Here is a 19,490-nt window from a genome sequence, read left to right as displayed (position 1 = left end):
TGCAGAAGCAGCCAATAAAAATTGAGCACCTGTCATAGTGATTAAATTTATTAAAACAAAATACATTATTTTTTATGAAGCTATCTCGAAATGGGTCACTGAAGGGGAACATATTGATTGAGGAAGGATGAACTCCTTGAATTTCACTCGCTTAAATTAGAGACCAAATTCAATTATAATACAAGACAAACAGGTTAACACCGGCTTTAAATAGCCCATCAATAAATTAGAATAGGTGTAGCACACTTAATGCGAGGCTGGGGTAATGAATAATATTATCTGTTCCTGGCACTTTCCGGTCCCCATTTCAACCCCGCTAGGTTATTATGGATAAACACAGCGTGTATTTCACAGGAGACGACCACGGCCCTTCTCTTAAGCAGTCGACCAGGAGATCATCTCAAGATCTTCTAGGCCACTGTTATGTGACAGGACCTTCTAACCAGTGCTCCCTCTAAGCTGTGGAGTCTTCTGAGCAAAAATGCTACTTGGTGAGCTACCGGCATTAAAGTTGTGAGCGAGCGATTTGGCTCCTGCATAAATTAGTTTGCTCTGGAGCCATTCCTTCCTGAGCTGAGACAAAAATGTGTGAGCTGGAAGCTAAAAAAACTGTGAGCTAGCTCACACTAACTCAGCTTAGGGGGAACCCTGCTTCTAACTTGCTCCAGCGAGCCCTTTGCTTCTTCCAAATCCCATGGAAAGCTTTTTGTGGATTTCGGCAGGCTGCCCCGTTAGCTATCACCGCTGGGTAAACACGAGAGGGGATTCCCTGTGGAACTTCTCTTCACGGCCAACGGGCTTCTTGATCGATTCCCATCCAAACAGGAGCTGCCACTCTGCATCGTCCGTTTGTGCCAAAAGTTATTGCACCGGGTTCCCATGGAAGCCTTTCCAAAAATGAATCTAGAAGGGAGCTGTTGAAGGTTATTGTTTATACCTGCAGCCCTACGCCCTTTCCTCCAAGGATCTCAGGGCGGTTCTCCTTATTCACTCCTCCTCTGCTTGGTGCTTCTGGGGCACTAAGGAAAGGGCAGCACCTAAAGGAATGAGAGGAGCAGGGCAAGGAAGACGCCCGAGAGGGATTAGCAGAACTCTCTGGTTTGTGTGCAGCAGGGCTTGTTCTGTAGAAAAAGCCCAGCAAGAACTCATTAGCATAATAGGCCACACCCAACAGCAGAAACTCATTAGCCTACTAGGCCACACCCCTGACAACACAGCTCATGAGCATATTAGGCCACACCCCCACGTTAGCAGAAGTGTGGTCATCCAGCCACACCCACCTTTTGCTTCTTATTCTGTTTACCTTGTTTGTTGTGAAAACCCAGGGCCTTTTTTTGGTAGCAGGAACTCCTTTGCATGTTAGGCCACACACCCCCAATGTAGCCAATCCTAATGAGTTTCTGCTGTTGGGTGTGGCCTATTATGCTAATGAGTTCCTGCTGGGCGTGGCCAACTCGGGAGCCAGCCGGAACTCCGTTCCTGTGCGTTCCTGCCCCAAAATAGCCCTGGTGTGCAGGTCATGATATCTTGCTGGTCGTTGCAAGCAGTAGGAGGAAACTCCTGCATCTGGAAGCACCATTTCTGGTTGTATTTTGGCGTCCTGAAAATGTCAAATTGCATTGATCAGCACACAGCCAAACAGGCAATTTGCCAGAGACGTGGTTTTCGCTGTGCAGGCTGTGCCACTGCTGAATGACGACAGGTATTGTTAGTACATTACCTTGAAGGGGATTTTTTTTGTGTGTGTGTGAGGTCAGTTCGTAAAATGGGCTGTGCTAAGCAGAAGCTGGCAATTTGTAAAGAGAAGCAGAGTCTCGGATAGAGCTTTCCTTCCTCCCAGTTGGTGGGAGGTTAAGTGCGCGGACTCTAATCTGGGAGAACTGGGTTTGATTCCCCACTCCTCCACTTGCACCTGGCTGGATGACCTTGGGCAAGCCGTAGCTCTGACAAGAGCTGTTTTGTGGACAGTTCTGTCAAGAGCTCTCTCAGCCCCGCCTACCTCACAGGGTGTCTGTTGGGAGGAGAAGTGAAGGGAGTTTGTAAGCCGCTCTGAGACTCCTTTGGGTAGCGAAGGGCGGGGTATAAATCCAATCTCTTCTCTTCTACAGGCTAATTCTGTTTCGATGTAGCCATTAATATCTGTTGCCCTCCCCCAATGAAGGAATTACCATTGCAAAGAGGAGAACTCCTCATGCCAGAGTTTTAGATCCTCTTTCAGCCTCGCAGAGTTAGAGGATTCATAGCAACACACTTGTAACTGGAGGTTAAGTGCGCGGACTCTAATCTGGGAGAACTGGGTTTGATTCCCCACTCCTCCACTTGCACCTGGCTGGATGACCTTGGGCAAGCCGTAGCTCTGACAAGAGCTGTTTTGTGGACAGTTCTGTCAAGAGCTCTCTCAGCCCCGCCTACCTCACAGGGTGTCTGTTGGGAGGAGAAGTGAAGGGAGTTTGTAAGCCGCTCTGAGACTCCTTTGGGTAGCGAAGGGCGGGGTATAAATCCAATCTCTTCTCTTCTACAGGCTAATTCTGTTTCGATGTAGCCATTAATATCTGTTGCCCTCCCCCAATGAAGGAATTACCATTGCAAAGAGGAGAACTCCTCATGCCAGAGTTTTAGATCCTCTTTCAGCCTCGCAGAGTTAGAGGATTCATAGCAACACACTTGTAACCTCTCATTACATCTCACATGAAAATTTGATGCAGGGGAAAGGAAACCATCATAGTTTTAAAAATGCATCTCCTTTTGGAAATAGGAGAGCGGTTAAACTTTGGTGGGAGGGAGCTTTAAATCTGAATGTGTGTCGAAATTTACAGCCAGGCTGGGCCTACACAAAAGATATCCATCAGACCTTTGCTTTTATTGCACAAATGCGCAGAGGAGAAACTTCAGATCTGTCAAAGACTGCCCCCACCCTTCCCCAAACAGTGTGTTAATACCGCGGCCTACATAACTTAGCAAAAAGTAGTTAAACAAGGAAGAGGAAAACAAGGCCCTGCGGAGCAGAAGTGTTAAATCATTGCCATAAACCACCCCGCGCCCTTAAGTACTTTGCTTATATGGTGCCTCAGGTATTAAACAGTTTCAGCTGTGCCGTATTGAGCACCGTGCTGCCGGGGCTGCGGAACCATGAGGAGTGTGGTTTTTGAAAACGGGAGTGCTGAAGGAAGGAGGGCTTTGGCCAAGCATCGCTGTCCAACATGGGCAATTCCCCATCCTTGTGGAACTGCCAGGACCAAAAAGGCCAGCCCCCCAGCCTTTGCTCTGGAGGTCTTTTGGCTTTGATGCCCTGTGTGTGCATTTTGACCTGCCTGCTGCCTCTTCCAAGTGGCACAGATGCAGAGAGGCGTGAAGAGCCTCCCGTGCCCCTCTCCATTCCACCTGGACGCTCTCCCCAAGCTTTTGGCCTGCACATTTATTCACTTATTTTACTTACTCAGTTTATAGTCTGCCTCTCTCACTGAGTCTCCAGGCAGATTACATCGTGTAAGTCAAAGCAATCAAGAGGATGAGACGTCTGATAAGAACACGGGTAGAGCCATGCTGAATCAGACCAGGCTGGCCCGACCTCGTCAGGTCTCAGAAGCTAAGCAGGGTCGACCCTGGTTATTACTTGGATGGGAGACCACTAAGGAAGTCCAGGGTTGCTACGCAGAGGCAGGCAGTGGCAAAAATGTTTGGTACCAGTTTGGTGTAGTGGTGCGCGGACTCTTATCTGGGAGAACTGGGTTTGATTCCCCACTCCTCCACTTGCACCTGCTGGATGACCTTGGGCAAGCCATAGTTCTGTCAGAGCTGTCCTTGAAAAAGAGCCGTTTCTGTCAGAGTTCTCTCAGCCCCACCCACCTCACAGAGCATCTGTTGTGGGGAGGGGGAGGGAAAGGAGTTTGTAAACCGCTCTGAGACTCCTTCGGGTAGTGAAGGGCAGGGTATCAATCCAATCTCCTCCTCCAAACCACCTGTGGGCGTCCTCTTGCCTTGAAAAACTCTACAGGGCTGCCATAGGTTGGCTGTGGCTTGACGACGCTTTCCAACATCAGAGCTGTGCTGGATCAGACCAAAGTCCCATCAAGTCAAGTGTTCTGTTAACAGAGTGGCTGAGAAGCTGTCTCTGTGTCACTCACGCAGGGTGACTGGAACAGCCACCCCCCACCGGCGCTCCCCAGCAACTGATTTCAAGTGGGCAGGCTGCAATATCAGAGTATAATGTAATGCAGTGGAATAGAAATGGAAGTACAGACATCTGAAACAAGGCATTTGTGTGTGTGCATGCATGTGAAGTACCATGAAGTTGCAGCCGGCATATGGCGACTCCAGCAAGGGGTCTTTCCAGGCAAGGGAGATGCAGGGGTAGTTTGCCATTGCCTTCCTCTGCAGAGCCTTCCTTGGTGGTCTCCCTTCCAAGTACTGATCCTGCTTAGCTTTCAAGAACTGCCCAGATAGAGCTATGCTGTGTGGCCTAACTTTCCAAAACAAAGCTTACAGAAAATAATATCATGTCCAGGGGTAATTTCCTGCCGGAACACGCCGGAATGGTGCTCCGGCAGTAAGGAGCCCAGGGGCGGCCCCCATCCGCTGCCTTTCCAGATGGGGAAGGGAAAGAAAGGCATTCTAAACATGCCTGGGTTCCCTGTGGCACCTGGAGAAGATCAGGCAGGGAACCCAGGCATGTCTGCCCACCTTCCCTGCCCTGCTCTTCTCCAGCCAGCCCGCCACAGCAGGTTGGCTGGGGAGGGGAAGGGCAGGCGGGCACACATGCCCCCTTTTCCCCCTGAGCCTCTCTGCTTTTGCGGAAAAACTCGGGGAAGTGGGGGGGGATATAATTGCCTTTCTTTCCCTTCCCCACATGAGGAAGGGAAAGAAAGGTATTCTAAACATGCCTGCCCTTTGCCAGGGGGCGTGACATATGCAAATGAGTTGTGCAAATGAGCTCCTGCACCTCTTTTTCTATGAAATGACCCCTGATCATGTCCCTTGCACTAGCTCAGTATGAAGAAGAAGAGATTGGATTTATACCACACCCTTCACTACCCAAAGGTGTCTCAGAGTGACTGACAAACTCCTTTCCCTCCCCCTCCCCACAACAGACACCCTGTGAGGTCGGTGGAGCTGAGAGAGCTCTGACAGAAACTGCTCTTTTTTCAAGAACAGCTCTTATCAGAACTACAGCTTGCCCAAGGTCATCCAGCCAGGTGCAAGAGGAGGAGTGGGGAATCAAACCCGGCTCTCCCAGATTAGAACACCAAACTGGCTCTCGTATGATGGCCCTACGTGCTTCCCTAGCCTGTTTCTAAGGATGGCGCAGTTGTTGGGTCTTGGGACTTTAGGAAGCCCTGCGGAAAGGGCATCCTAGTACTGGAGTATGGCTGCTTTAATGCATCCACAGCCTGGCCAAGATCCTTTCTCATATAGAGGAGACTTTGCTGGTGTGCACTGAGGTCTGAACAGGGTGAAGAATCTGAACGTCTTCCTTATAGCCGTTGAGTCCAGGGCACTTCAGGCTCTAAGGAGGAATATAGCTTCATCCGTTCTTTCCTGTCCCTAAAGGTTTTCCTTTAGCTACCCCAGTTCCATTTTTCTTCGGCACTCTGTGGGTTCTGCTTCAGTTACCTTCCAGTAAGAAAATCAAGAAAGCAAATAGTTTTTGTGCCAGAGTCCTCAAGCTTTGCCCATTACGTACCTTTTCCCCCTTTCACTTCTTGTAGTTTAATACACACACTCTCTATTGAAGCACTGGTGCAAAACTTGAAATAAAAAAAAACCCACATAAACACAGGAAGGAAATTGGTTTCTTCCAAGGAAACTAGAATTTGCTTTCTGCTCCGTAGCGGTGGTAGGAGGTTCTTTCTGCTCCTGTGCCGCAGCAGAATAAAAGAGTTTGTGTGTCGAGAGAGGAGAGGGGGAAAGGGGCTCGTTTTGTTATTTGTGTATATAGTAAAAGGGTTTTATACATACACAGATATGCATTAAAAAAGAAATTAAGCCCATCCCCCAAAAGAAAAGGCTTTTTCTTCCCGTGCATCTTTTTTCCCCTCTCTGCTTTAGCAGAGCCAAAACTATTTTAAAAACTGAAGCAAAGACCCTGCTTCTGTAGTAAAAAAGAGAAAACCATCTTCCTTTGAGCATTCCCTTTCTCCATGGCTACAGCTTAGTGTAATGGTGTCCTTTCTGCCTGTTGGAGTCTGATTGTTATTGCTTACAGCACAAATCCCAGGTGCACAGATCCAAAAAAGACTCTGGATTCTAGCATTATCAGTGCAGTTGGGTAGAAAAAACACAGTCTGGTAAGGGAAGGTTTTCCAAACATTCCTACTTAATACTTGTGGGTTCTTAAGGCCGATATGGAGTCTCTCATTTGGAGTGGCCCTGGATTTGTGAAGGTTACCACCAGTGTTCCCTGTAAGCTGAGTTCCAAGAAATGAAAAACTACCTTTTCCCTGGGCATCACTTCAGCGGGTTGCCGTTTCGGTCTGCAGTAGAACAGCTAGATTTGACTTCTTAAGAGACAAACGAGATTTGGGAGACTCAAAGGCACCTGACAAACAGTGTTCCCTCTAAGGTGAGTTAGTGTGAGCTAGCTCACAGTTTTTTAGCCTCTGGCTCACAGATTTTTGTCTCCACTCAGGAAGGACGGGCTCCAGAGCAAACTAATTTATGCAGTAACCAAATCGCTCACTCACAACTTTAATGCCAGCAGCTCACAAAGTAGAATTTTTGCTCAGAAGACTCCACAGCTTAGAGGGAGTATTGCTGACAAAGGGGGCTTGGACTCTCACATTGTGTTCTCAAAGGGGCGACTGGACTCAAATCTAGCCGTTTGTTCTGGGCATGGTGGCCTCCAGCCATCCGCATCCACAGGCCGTGTGAGCCTCTGCCAGCGTGGTGCCAAGCCAGTCCCTAACGTAGTGGTGCAGATGTGGTCTCCTCAGCTGCTACCATTTGCGCTTCAGAGGCCCGTTGGGAAGCCCACGTGTGGCTTTGCCGGCCGCTCTCCCCTTCCTTGCCCACCCTTCAGGAGACTCCTGGGAGAGGCAGCCAGCTTGCTCCAGCGAACATTAACATCTTAATGGAAAAGCGGTGCATGTATATATGTTTACTGCTCTCTCTGACAAGAGGGAATTAAATGTCAGAAGGATTTGTAGCATCTGTAATTGAATTGGTGCTGAGAAAAGCAAATCGTAAGGAAGAACAGCACGTGAGGATTAGCAAAGAATGTGGCGTTTCCGCCGCTCCTGCCATCTCGCTCGTCCCTCTTCGGGGACATGTCGGTGATTTCCCCTCCACCCGTTTAGTGAGCGATTATGATCACGGAGGCAACTGTTTTTGGCTGATACCTGTTTTTAAGGTCAAGTATTGTTTTCTGAATAGGGGCTGTGGCAGCTCAAGTGGTTAAGACACTGAACTGCAGACGGAAGGTTGGTAGTTCGGCAGTTCGAGACCCGAGTTCCGCATGACGGAGTGAGCTCCCGTCTCTGGTCCCAGCTCCTGCCAACCTAGCAGTTCGAACGCAAGAAATTGCAAGTAGATAAATAGGCACTGCTTCGGTGGGAAGGTAACAGCGTTCCGTGCGCCTCGGCATCCAGTCATGCCGGCCACATGACCACGGAAACGTCTTCGGACAGCGCTGGCTCTTCGGTTTTGAAACGGAGATGAGCACCGCAGCCCTAGAGTCGGATCTGACTAGCTTTCGAGCAAGGGAGACCTGTATCTTTACCTTTACCTATTGTTTTCTGGAGCTACTTCTGGCGCAGTCCTCGTGACCCAAGAAAGGACTTTTGATTGGCATCTGTCATGGACGAGTCACCGCCTGTCCCTTAGATACAATGACCCAACAGGTCTCTGAGTTGGTCTGTGCTATTCTCTCTGAAGTGGATTCTAGATCAGCTCAAACCCGAACTCCCCCTAGAAGCTGAAATGACCAAACTGAGGCTATCATCCTTTGGTCACATTACGAGAAGACTGGAAAGTATGAGAGTCACTGGAAAAGGCAGGAATGATGGGGAAAGTGGAAGGCAGCAGGAAAAGAAAAAGACCCAACGTGAGATGGACGTCAAGGAAGCCCCCTCCTCCCTTTGCAAGACCCGAGCAAGGCTGTTGATGAGAGGACACTTTGGAGGACGCTAATTCGTGGGGTCGCCATAAGTCAGAGATGACTTGACAGCCCTTGACACGCACAGATACACACAATCTAATATCTGTGTCTATAATTAGCCATAAATCCTGCATGCACAAAGCGTGTGTATGCTGAGGGAGCGTCAGGGAAGCCGTTTCCTCCTGTCTCTGTTTTGTGGTGCTAGACTCAGCCTTTGCACACGTCAATAAAAGTGTCTATTCGGCTGGGTGGGTAGATTGCAACTTCGAAACTGCCCACTCAATAAGAAGAGAAATCTGCAATGCAGCTGAAGATGCATTTATTTTATTTTCTATTTTTGCATTTGCAGGACTTCAAAAGGAAAAGGGTGGGAACGCCTGATCTAATACCTTGTGACACTTTCAGATTAGAAAAAATTGATTTGCTTCCTCAACAGCTAAAAATAGAAAGGCATCTAAAAATTGCACCCCGGCCAGAGGCCACCAGCTGGTTCCGTGGTGGTTTTTCTTTAACTGTTGGGAAGAAGTCAAAACTAATCCTGCCGTTTTCCGTCTGAAAATGAAACAAGCAACCTGAATTGCCAGCATAAAATACCTCTTCAGCTTGCCTTTTCCATTTAAAAAGGGGTCTCAACCCAAGTGCTCTTGGAGACTGTCAAGAGGGCGAGGAAAGGCAGGTGAGGGGCTGTCGGGCAGATGCAGAGCTGCCCCCTCCGGGATCCGGGGTCCCATTTCCCAGGGTCCTTGGAGGGTGGGGAAGAGGCCAGGGCCCGGAGGAAGGTTGGTGTAAACAGGGCTGCTCTTCTTCTTCTTCTCTTCTTCTTCTTTTTGAAAAAGAGGTGCCGGAAAAAGAGGGAAACAAAGTTTTCAATCTGTATATTGAAAACTCATGAACTTCTAAACATTTAAAAAAGAACTTTGTCAAAGAGGTTCTAGAACTCCATTCCGGTGCGTTCCCCCCCCCCCCAAAAAAGCCCTGAGTGTAATTTTTCTGAATAGCTACAGAGGCCACAAGAGTCTAGCACTGTTATCTCGTCCAGAGTTATTCCAGGCTTAGACTGAAGTAACTCCATGTAGGGGACAGCACTGCTGGGTTTCCGAATGTTATTATCCACTAAATTAAATATGGCTTGGAGCAAGTTTTCTGCTTCTGTGTTTATCGCTAGAGAGGCTTCCAAAATTCTCCTCCTCTGAAGTCCTCCATGCATTTTGGAGTTCAGGACTACTTAATCTTGTTTCCAAAGAAGCCGTTTAAAATCCTGCATTGTTCCAGGGTTTTCTCTCCAAATTGTGTACACATTGTGTTGTTTGCCACAGTGTTCTGTTTGTTTTCATCTATTCCCCTCCGCTACTGGTGTGCAGGCAGGCAGTGGGAAAACACGGCCAAGGTGCATGTTTAATACACAGAGCGGAGTTTCAGGATTTGTTTATTTTTGTAATATGGAGAAGGGAATTTTTTTTAAGAGTCCAAGGTGTGCATCGGTGAAATCACACCAGAATCTCAGTACAGCAATGTACACAGTTGCATTGGGATGGCTTTTTGCAGTCTTTGAAGAGGAAATTGGCCGGGGAAGGGGGGGGGGGAGATGAGCTGTACTTCATCCAGAACTGCAGAAACTGTGAGTCTGCGTGTTCTCAGGAATAAGTATCTATCGCTTGGAATTCTCACGCACAAGAGACAGGAGGTGAGTCGCTACCTTTCTGTGCCTTCATGAATGTAAGAAAAAGAGAATATTTTCCTGATATTATTCTTATTCAAGCATTTATACCCTGCCTTTCCTTCATGGCTCAAGCCAGCTTACAATAATAATTAAAAACATGTTCAGTTAAAACCAAGATAAAATAGCAGACCTCAAATCTCTCCTCTCAACATGCCTGCTGTTCAAACCCCCTCCAAAGCCCTGGCGAACAGGTAGGCCTTGCGGCACCTCCTAAAGATCTCCAAAGGGGGCGGGAGCCCATTCCACAGAGATGGAGAGATGATGGGAAAGGTCGGGGCTCCAGTCGATGCCAGATGGGCCACCCTGAGTGGTGGGGTAGCCAACAAATGGCTACCTGATGACCATAGTTGGTGGAAGGAGACAGTCCTTGAGAGACAGTTTGGTGTAGTGGGTTAAGTGCGCGGACTCTCATCTGGGAGAACCGGGTTTGATTCCCCACTCCTCCACTTGCAGCTGCTGGGTGACCTTGGGCAAGCCACAGTTCTGTCAGAGCTGTTCTCTCAAGGACAGTTCTTGAAAGAGCATTCTCAGCCCCACCTACCCCACAGGGTGTCTGTTGTGGGGAGGGGAAGGGAAAGGAGTTTGTAAGCCGCTCTGAGACTCCCTTGGGTAGTGAAGGGCGGGGTATAAATCCCATCTCCTCCTCCTCTTCCTCTCCTCCTCCTCTTCTTCTTCTCCTCCTTCTGTTTCTCCTCCTCCTTCTTCTTCTCCTCCTCCTTCTCTTTCTCCTCCTGCTCCTCCTCTTCTTCTCCTCCTCCTCCTCCTCCTCCTTCTCTTTCTCCTCCTCTTCCTGCTCCTCCTCCTCCTTCTTCTATGGATGTGTTGTTCAGGGAGATGTAGGGTCCCTTGTACCCTTTGGCATAGCATTATTCTTCCAGGGTGTAGTGCTCTCTGTACATTCGGTGGCACGGGACTTAAGAGGTGCTCAGGTCCCAAAGGAGAGGTGGCTTTTCCAAGATTGTCTCTTGTTGAAGTTGATCTGCAGGAAGCAGCACAGAAGTGAGCTGTTCAAGCTGCAAGTTGCCATGGGATGCAGCGCAAGTTGAGTGATGGCTTTTTGCAGCCCTTGAAGAGGAAGTTGGGGGGAGGGATTAGCTGCACCCCCATCCAGAACTGCAGTTATCTGTAGAGAGGGGTAGAAACTGGGAATGTGCATGTTCTCAAGAATAAATTTCTGCCACTTGGGATTCTCTGCCTTTCTGCACAGCCTGAGCCGCCTGGCTTCAAGAGGAGCAGCGGTTCCCCTTGTTTGACAGATCCAATAGAAACATCTGGCTCTCATCCTTTAAGGTGGTGGAGGGGTTGCTCTTGACTGGCTCCATGGATGCAGCTCTCATCAGTTTGTGAGCACGGTCGGTACATGTTTAATTAACACGTACAACGCAAAGACGGGATACTTAGCCACGCACAAAACAAAATAAACTCCAAGCGGGCGCCCTGCAAGGCTTCTCTTTTCGTAGAAATAATTAAGAAGAAAGATGAGGGAAGATCCCAGTGGAAGAAGTCACATTTAATAAATGTGGCTGGCCCAAAGTGCATGTGGGAAGCCGAATGCCGGCCTCTCCAAGAAGAACAGCTTGACGAAGGAGTCCTGGCCTTCATTAGAGACAGAATAGCAGCCGTGGCAGAGCTGGGCAGGTGAGTCGCTTGGACGCAGCATTCCGGGTCCCATGTTGTGGGCCAGCTCGTCAGATGGTGTAAATCATCGGAACGTCGGCAACTGTGACTTCAGCTGTCACCAAGTATGTCTCTGTTCCCCCACCCACTCTGCCCTCTCTGTGCCCATCTGTGGTGGGCCACCCGGGTAGAAAACCACGCTGTCTGCCCAGGCAGTGACTGGAGAGCCTTGTGTTGCTTACCCAGCACCGGCGCAAGACCATCCTTTAAATTGTTCTGTAGATTCGGTGGAGACTATAAAAAAGGGGGTGGGAAGAAGAAGAAGAAGAAGAGATTGGATTTATACCCCCACCCTTCACTACCCAAAGGTGTCTCAGAGGGGCTTACAATCTGATTTCCCTTCCCCTCCCCACAACAGACCCCCTGTGAGGTAGGTGGGGCTGAGAGAGCTCTGACAGAAACTGCTCTTTTTCAAGGACAGCTGTGCCAGAACTACGGCTTTCCCAAGGTCATCCAGCCAGGTGCAAGTGGAGGAGTGGGGAATTGAACCCTGTTCTCCCAGATTAGAGTCCGCGCACTTAACCACGACACCAAACTGGCTTTATCTTCTGGGAAGGATCACAGAAGATAAGGTCATCTTCTGTTTCAGCCAGTAGACAACTACAGAAAGAGGGAGTTTCCTGGTTAGCCTGTCAGGGGTGGCTCGCTTGTCTGATGCAGTTGTACAGCTGGGGGAAAGAAATTGCCATATGATAGATTTTAGTTTGGTTTTGTACATGCACTTCCCTCTTCTTTACATGTCAGGTAGCCCAGCTACTAGCCATGGCGACCAAGGGGGGAACCTCCACATTCAGAGGTACCAGTCCTCTGAATTCCAGAGCCAGGAGGCAACATCAGGGGAAGGCCTCAGCCTCTGTGCCCTGTTGTTGGCCCTCCAGAGGAACTGGTTGGCCACCGTGTGAGACAGGAGGCTGGACTAGATGGACCACTGGTCTGATCCAGCAGGGCTTTTCTGATGTTCTTCTCAGGGGAAGGCCTCAACCTCTATGCCTTGCTTTTGGCCTTCCAGAGAAATTGGTTGGCCACTGTGTGGGACAGGGTGCTGGACGGGTCTGATCCAGCAGGGCTCTTCTGATGTTCTTATCAGGGGGAGGCCTCGGCCTCTCTGCTCTGCTGTTGGCCCTCCAGAGGAACTAGTTGGCCACTGTGTGAGACGGGAGGCTGGACTGGATGGACCCTCCCTGGTCTGATCCACCAGGGCTCTTCTGATGTTCTTATCAGGGGGAGGCCTCGGCCTCTCTGCTCTGCTGTTGGCCCTCCAGAGGAACTAGTTGGCCACTGTGTGAGACGGGAGGCTGGACTGGATGGACCCTCCCTGGTCTGATCCACCAGGGCTCTTCTGATGTTCTTACCAGTATATCTTGGTGAGTCTTCCTGAGAGTCCATGGGAGGTGTGTCCACCAAGACACGACTCCAAAATCAGCTAGATTTTACTAGAATGTGGCAGCATCCGTCAGACGTTACGTTTTGATTTTGGCTGGCCAATGCTCTTCCCGTGGCAGCCAGCCGCTACTCCAACTGAAAGCTGCTACTTCACAGAAAGATTGTATTGCTGTGACTTTGAGGGCAGGGCTGTCTTTTTTTTCCTTCCTGAAAGTTATGTCTAGTTTCTCATCTGTCAGTTGGGAATTATGGAGAAATCAGCTGGGAAGGGAAGGAGGTGCGGTTCTCAGTGGCTGGTCAGCTTCCCTCCTGGAGGCATTTGGCCTTGCAGATTTCTTTCTGAGGCCACTTTCTGTGCCGCCTCTGAGTCACATCGAGTCTTGGACAAGCAGGCTGAGCGAAAGAGAGAACTGCGTAGTTAATTTTCTAATTGTAAACGTGCATCCTGATGGTGGAAAGTGCCCACAAGTCACAGCCAACGTATGGCGACCAACACTCCCTCTAAACAGTGGAGTCTTGTGAACAAAAATTCTACTTTGTGAGCAACTGGCAGTAAAGTTGTGAGCGAGCCATTTGGCTACTGCATAAATGAGTTTGCTCTGGGGCCCTCCCTCCTGAGCAGTGTGAGCTGGAGGCTAAAAAACTATGAGCTAGCTCACACTAATGAGAAGGGAGCACTCCCTGGAGAAGACCCTGATGCTGGGAAAGATTGAAGGTCAAAGAAGACGGGGACGGCAAAGGATGAGATGGTTAGACAGTGTCATAGATGCAACGAACATGAAATTGAGCCAACTTCAGAGGACGGCGGAAGACCGGAAGGCCTGGCGTGATCTGGTCCATGGGGTCGCGAAGAGTCGGACTCAACTGTGCGACTGAACAACAACAGCTCACACTAACTCAGCTTAGAGGGAACTCTGATGGCGACCTGGCAGAGTTTTCAGGACATGAGACGTTCAGAGGTAGTTTGCCATGGCCTGCCTCTGCGTAGTGAGACTGGACTTCCGCAGAGGTCTCCCATCCAAGTAGTAACCAGGGCCGACTCTACTTAGCTTCCGATGTCTGATGGGATCCAGGTCAGGGCTGTCGAGTCACCACTGACCCATGGTGACCCCCCAATTGGTTCTCAAGGCAAGAGAGGAACAGAGGTAGTTTGCCATCCCCTGCCTTTGCGTCGTGTTCCTGGAGCTCCTTGGTGGTCTCCCATCCAAACATTAACCAGGGCTGACCCTGCTTAGCTTCTGAGGTCTGGCGAGATCAGGCTAGCCTGGGCCATGTGCCCAATCTGTCATCCACAGAATCACAGAATCATAGAATGTTAGAGTGGGAAGGGACCTTGCAGGTCATCTAGTCCAACCCCCCGCACTCTGCAGGAGCATAGCCGAAAGATAGCCCTACCACATACCCGAAAGATGGTCGTCCAGCCTCCGCTTGAAAACATCCAGCGAAGGAGCCTCCATCACCTCCCGAGACAGACTGTTCCATTGCTCAACCACTCTGACAGTTATCAGGAAAAGGTTTCCACTTCACCTCCTTCCTCAATTAAATGTCTTTTCAAGATGTGCCCCCCCCCCCTCACAAACATTAACAAATGTGTCTTTTGGGCAGAAGGGAACTCACTGGGTAGCCTGCTAGAGAGGATTTTTGCCTCGCATGCAACTGGGCGTAACTTCCAGGGTGTCTTGCGCAGGGTGCAATCCTTCCAAGCCTTGTTTCTTCCCTTTGCGGGTCCAGTCCACCTCCACGGGTCCTGCAAAGGCATCAGGAAGCTTAAGAACATAAGAGACGCCAGTGTTGGATCAGGCCAAAGGCCCATCCAGTCCAACACTCTGTGTCACACAGTGGCCAGAAATACCAGTGCCATCAGGAGGTCCAGCAGTGGGGCCAGGACATTAGAAGCCCTCCCACTGTTGACCCCCCCCCAAGCACCAAGAAGACAGAGCATCACTTGCCCCAGAGCCCCTATCTATACCTTGTGGCTAATAGCCACTGATGGACCTCTGCTCCATATGCTTATCTAATTCCCTTTTGAAGCCGTCCATGCTTGTAGCCACCACCACTTCCTGTGGCAGTGAATTCCAAGGGTTAATCACTCTTTGGGTGAAGAAGTACTTCCTTTTATCCGTTCTGACCCGACCGCTCAGCAATTTCATTGAGTGCCTACGAGTTCTTGTATCGTGAGAAAGGGAGTAAAGTACCTCTTTCTCTACCTGCTCTTTCCCATGCATAATCTTGTAAACCCTGATCATGTCACCCCTCAGCCGTCGTTTCTCCAAGCTAAAGAGCCCTAAGCGCCTTAACCTTTCCTCATAGGGAAAGTGTTCCAACCCTTTTATCATTCGAGTTGCCCTTTTCTGCACTTTTCCCAAAGCTATAATATCCTTTTTAAGGTGTGGTGACCAGAACTGCACACAGTATTCCAAATGAGGTCACACCATTGATTTATATAGGGGCATTATGATATTGGCTGATCTGTTTTCAATACCCTTCCTAATAATCCCCAGCATAGGGTTGGCCTTTTTTATTGCAGTCACACACTGTCTCAACATTTTCAGTGAGTTATCTACTACAACTCCAAGGTTGTGTGATAGCCTATTGTGTGTGGGGAGACCTTTCGGCTGTTGATGGCCCTGTGCTTTGTCCCGATACAAACCTGGGTTTTGCTCTCTTTAAAAAAAAAGAAAAAAAAGATTGTGGTAGTGGAGGAGGAGGGGAGGTAGGGAAGCCGCTGAAGGACTCTTCTCCTAATTGAAACTGTTTTTTAATTAAACTGCATTTTACAGTCCTCTTGGTCACGAGTTATTTACTTACATCCTTTGGTGCTTAATCTTGCAACAGAATTGGAAATATCAATAGAAAGCATAAATCCGGAGCGCTGGCTGAAAAGCAGCGTCTCTGCCTTCGCCTCCAAAGAGCACCATTATGTTCGGCTGTCACGGATCTGTACACTTGATCGATAAACTTCAAATATTATTAGAGGTGGAGGCTTCAGAGATTGGCTCTGTTCGGGGGAGAGAGATGGAGATAAATCTTTTTTAAAAATTGACTGGAATTTGCACACTTGCTCTTCCTGGTGAAACGCATTTCTCTTAGGTGTCCGGGTAGCTGCAGGGGGCGGTGGGGGGGGCAGATTTATTGGCCGTGTGCTTCTTGTAGTGAAGGATTTAAATGGTAAATCCTTCACATATGACTTCACAAATCATGTAAAGTTAAAAGAATTTTACCGTTTCTGTTGCTGCTGTGCTTAAATTGTAAGGGATGGCCAGTAAATCATTTTAATGGAGGTGTCACGCTTGAACTCAATAAAAAAGGGGGGGGAAGAGAATAGCGACAATGGTTTAGCTTCTATTTCAAAATGTTAATGTATTAATCAACGAAAGAATAATTGTTTTTTACTACATTATAAATCTCGGTTGCCATTAGAATTGCAGTGAGGTTCCAGTGTAGCCACATGCTTAAATTAAAATTGTTTACATTGCTGTACATTAGTTTCACACAACCATCGCTCACTCTGGGTTCATTTTGGAGCCGCTCCCCGGCCAGACGAGTCATTCCTCTCTAATCGGGAGGCACCCCAAAGAGGAGGGAACCGGCCAGAGGTGCTTGGAAAAGCCACGAACTGCCATGGCAGGTTAAATAAGTAAAAGCGGGCCACTGGGATTTCCATGCAGTGATCACTGCCCTTGGGCCGCAGTGGGGTTTTGCAAGGGGGGGGGGAGACTGCCTTGCAGAATGTTGGACAAATGGGCTGGTTGTCTAGTGAAGGTTACATGTTGATTTTTACCCAGCCAGCTGTCTGAGAAGGGGCTCCCTTAGCAACTTGGGGGTTGCATGTGTCCCATTTCTGTGGTCCTTTGCTGAATGGGGGCGAGTGTTTCATTGTGTCTTCATTTTAGCATTCCGTCCCGGGGATGTTTCTCCTCCAACCAATGCTGCATCCTGACTCCGGTGTGCTTCCGCCTCCCCCGCCACATGCACACACACACCCAGTCCCAGTCGGACCCCCTGCCTTAAGTAGCATCCCAACAGGTAGAGCCGACCAGCTTCGCTGCTCTCGTGCCTGAACTGCCTTGCTTGGGTGGGGGCCACCCTTTCGCCTCTTTCTCCCTAGGGGTGCACGGGGGGGGGTGTTCAGGGCTGTGGCTGATGGGGGGGGCGGGGAGTGATGTTGCTGTGTGATCTTCTGTGCAGATTCTCGAGCGGGGGAGGAGAGCGCAATCACAGCTGTGGACCATGCCGTGATCGGGGGCGTCGTGGCCGTGGTGGTCTTTGCAATGCTCTGTCTCCTCATCATTTTGGGGCGATACTTTGCAAGACACAAAGGTGAGTCCGTAGAGAGTTTGGCTGTGCTGGACTTTTGCCCCACCCAAGCATGGGGGGTGCACAGCCCCTCCCTGCCCCCTTTGCCTTTTTCTTTTCTGGCAAGCTTCTGCTATTTGGTTGTGGCTTCTCTTCGTCCTTTGCCGCTTCAGAACCATGAACAACAACAAAAAAGAAAGTGGCTCTCTTTCTTTTTCCCTGGAGCAATTGCACAGGCGAGGGGATGCGTTCCCATAATCAAGCAGCCTGTATTTGCCAACATGACAAAAACACAGCCACTGTGGTACAGTGGTTTGAGCACCGAGTTACTCTCCAGGAGACCTAGGTTCAAATCCCCACTCTGCCCTGAAGCCCGCTTGATGCTTTCAAGGCAGTCTTCCCTTGCCAGCCTACCTTGCAGGCCTGTTGTGAGGATAAAATGGAGGCCAGGGAGAATGATGTAAGCCAACCTTAAGCTGCTTGGAGGTAAATCTGGTGTTAAATATGAACAAGCGAACTGTGGCTCTCTGGGGATATTTCATGTCAAGAATATGCCCAAGCGGGGAGGGTTTAAGTCCCGTCTCCCCCATTTGGGTCTGCCACGTATCTGAGACCTTGCAGCACGTGTCTGATCCAAAGTCTCTGTGACAGCCCCGGGGAGACTCAGGTGTAACGTGGCCCTGTATGCATGACAAGCTCTTCACAAATGGGGGTTTGCCTTCCTCTCCACTCCGCATTCAGTCCGCTGATGAAGACATGAGATGTCTGCCTTTCCCGCATGCCAAATGCAGGCTGCGGAATGCCACCGGGAACTTCCTTCCCACAAGAGAGCCCCCCCCCAGCTAGAGCTGAAGTGAGTTTGCATGTCCCTGGGATGCCTCCCTCTGTTTGGTTAGAAGGAGGCCTGTGGAAAGGGGTAACATGTTCTCGGGAGGGATGAAGGAGTAGCAGCATGATTCTCCCCAGTGTTCCCTCTAAGCTGAGTTAGTGTGAGCTAGCTCACAGTTTTTTAGCCTCTGGCTCACACATTTTTGTCTTAGCTCAGGAAGGATGGCTCCAGAGCAAACTGATGCAGTAGCCAAATTGCTCGCTCACAACTTTAATGCCAGTAGCTCACTCAGTAGAATTTTTGCTCACAAGGCTCCGCAGCTTAGAGGGAGCATTGATTTCCCCCCCCCCCAAAAAAATGGGGCTCAATACGATTGGCTTGTGGCATCCTCGGGAAAGCCCAGCGGCAGCGCTTCCTCCCCTCACCCTGGTTTGCTGGATGCTATTTAACATTTCCAAAAAAACCCCCACCAAATATTGTACTGAAGTGCTTGCCACGTGTGCAGGGCCAGTTCACACATTACACAGACTGTAGTGACTGCCGTGGGAACTGTGGATCAGACAAGTGCTGAAAGATCTCAGGTGTGTGCAGACCCAAATGGGGGAGGGGAGACTTAAGGCCCCCACACACACACAGCAGAGTCTTGACATTCAGTATCCCCAGAGAGCCACCGCTTGCCCCATTGCCGAACCTTCCGTCGTCGAACGGCCCGTCGGGTGAAGACCAGTGTTCCCTCTAAGCTGAGTTCGTGTGAGCTAGCTCACAGTTTTTTTTAGCCTCCGGCTCACACATTTTCGTCTTCACTCAGGAAGGAGGGCTCCAGAGCAAACTAATTCATGCAGTAGCCAAATCACTCGATCACAACTTTAATGCCAGTAGCTCACAAAGTAGAATTTTTGCTCATGTGACCCCACAGCTTAGAGGGAACATTGGTGAAGACCCCCACAATTTGGTCGATGGCCTAGCAGCTCTAGTTTTTATGGCTGCCATATTAAACCGCTGTGCCATCTGTTTGTTTATAGCTCAGTTTATTTATTTAATTTGATTTGTATCCCGCCCTGCCAAAGCAGGCTCAGGGCAGCTCACATTAAAAGTTAAAATACAATAAAACACAAATTCATTACATACAGCACCTCATAAAATCCGTATACATTACAGATACATTCGCAAGTAGACACAGTTAAAGTGCTAGTGGCGGTAACTACTGGCCAAGATGTTGCAGATGTCGCAGGAAGTATGGCCAAGGGATGTTACTGTCGACATCGCAGGCAGATGCAGTTGTCGTGAAGGGCCTTATTCCAGTTCAAGGTTGTTAGTAGTTATCTTTTTAAGCTCGGCATATGTGCCTCATTTGTTAGCCGCCCTGAGCCCATTTGGGGAGGGCGGGGTATAAATTTAATAATAAATAATAAAAATAAATATAAATAAATAGCGGCTCCTAATCGAAGGCCTGGTGGAAGAGTTCCGTCTTGCAGGCCCTGCGGGACTGTAAA

At 49.3% G+C, this 19,490-nt stretch overlaps 1 protein-coding gene across 1 annotated transcript in view; it reads left to right on the top strand.

The window, feature by feature from the left end:
• Positions 1-19,490, top strand: part of LOC107106874 (cell adhesion molecule 1-like) — a 180,110-nt gene that overhangs the window by 155,991 nt on the left and 4,629 nt on the right. The window contains exon 12 of the mRNA XM_015407089.1: positions 17,061-17,192. Within this exon, the coding sequence (XP_015262575.1) occupies positions 17,061-17,192 (132 nt within the window). The remainder of the gene's footprint in view (positions 1-17,060; positions 17,193-19,490) is intronic.

The sequence above is a fragment of the Gekko japonicus genome, unplaced genomic scaffold, assembly GCF_001447785.1.
Source record: "Gekko japonicus isolate JY-2015 unplaced genomic scaffold, Gekko_japonicus_V1.1 scaffold2603, whole genome shotgun sequence".
In the NCBI taxonomy this organism is placed as follows: domain Eukaryota; kingdom Metazoa; phylum Chordata; class Lepidosauria; order Squamata; family Gekkonidae; genus Gekko; species Gekko japonicus.
Note: the sequence above shows the minus strand (reverse complement) of the source record. Positions and strands in the feature narration are given on the sequence as shown.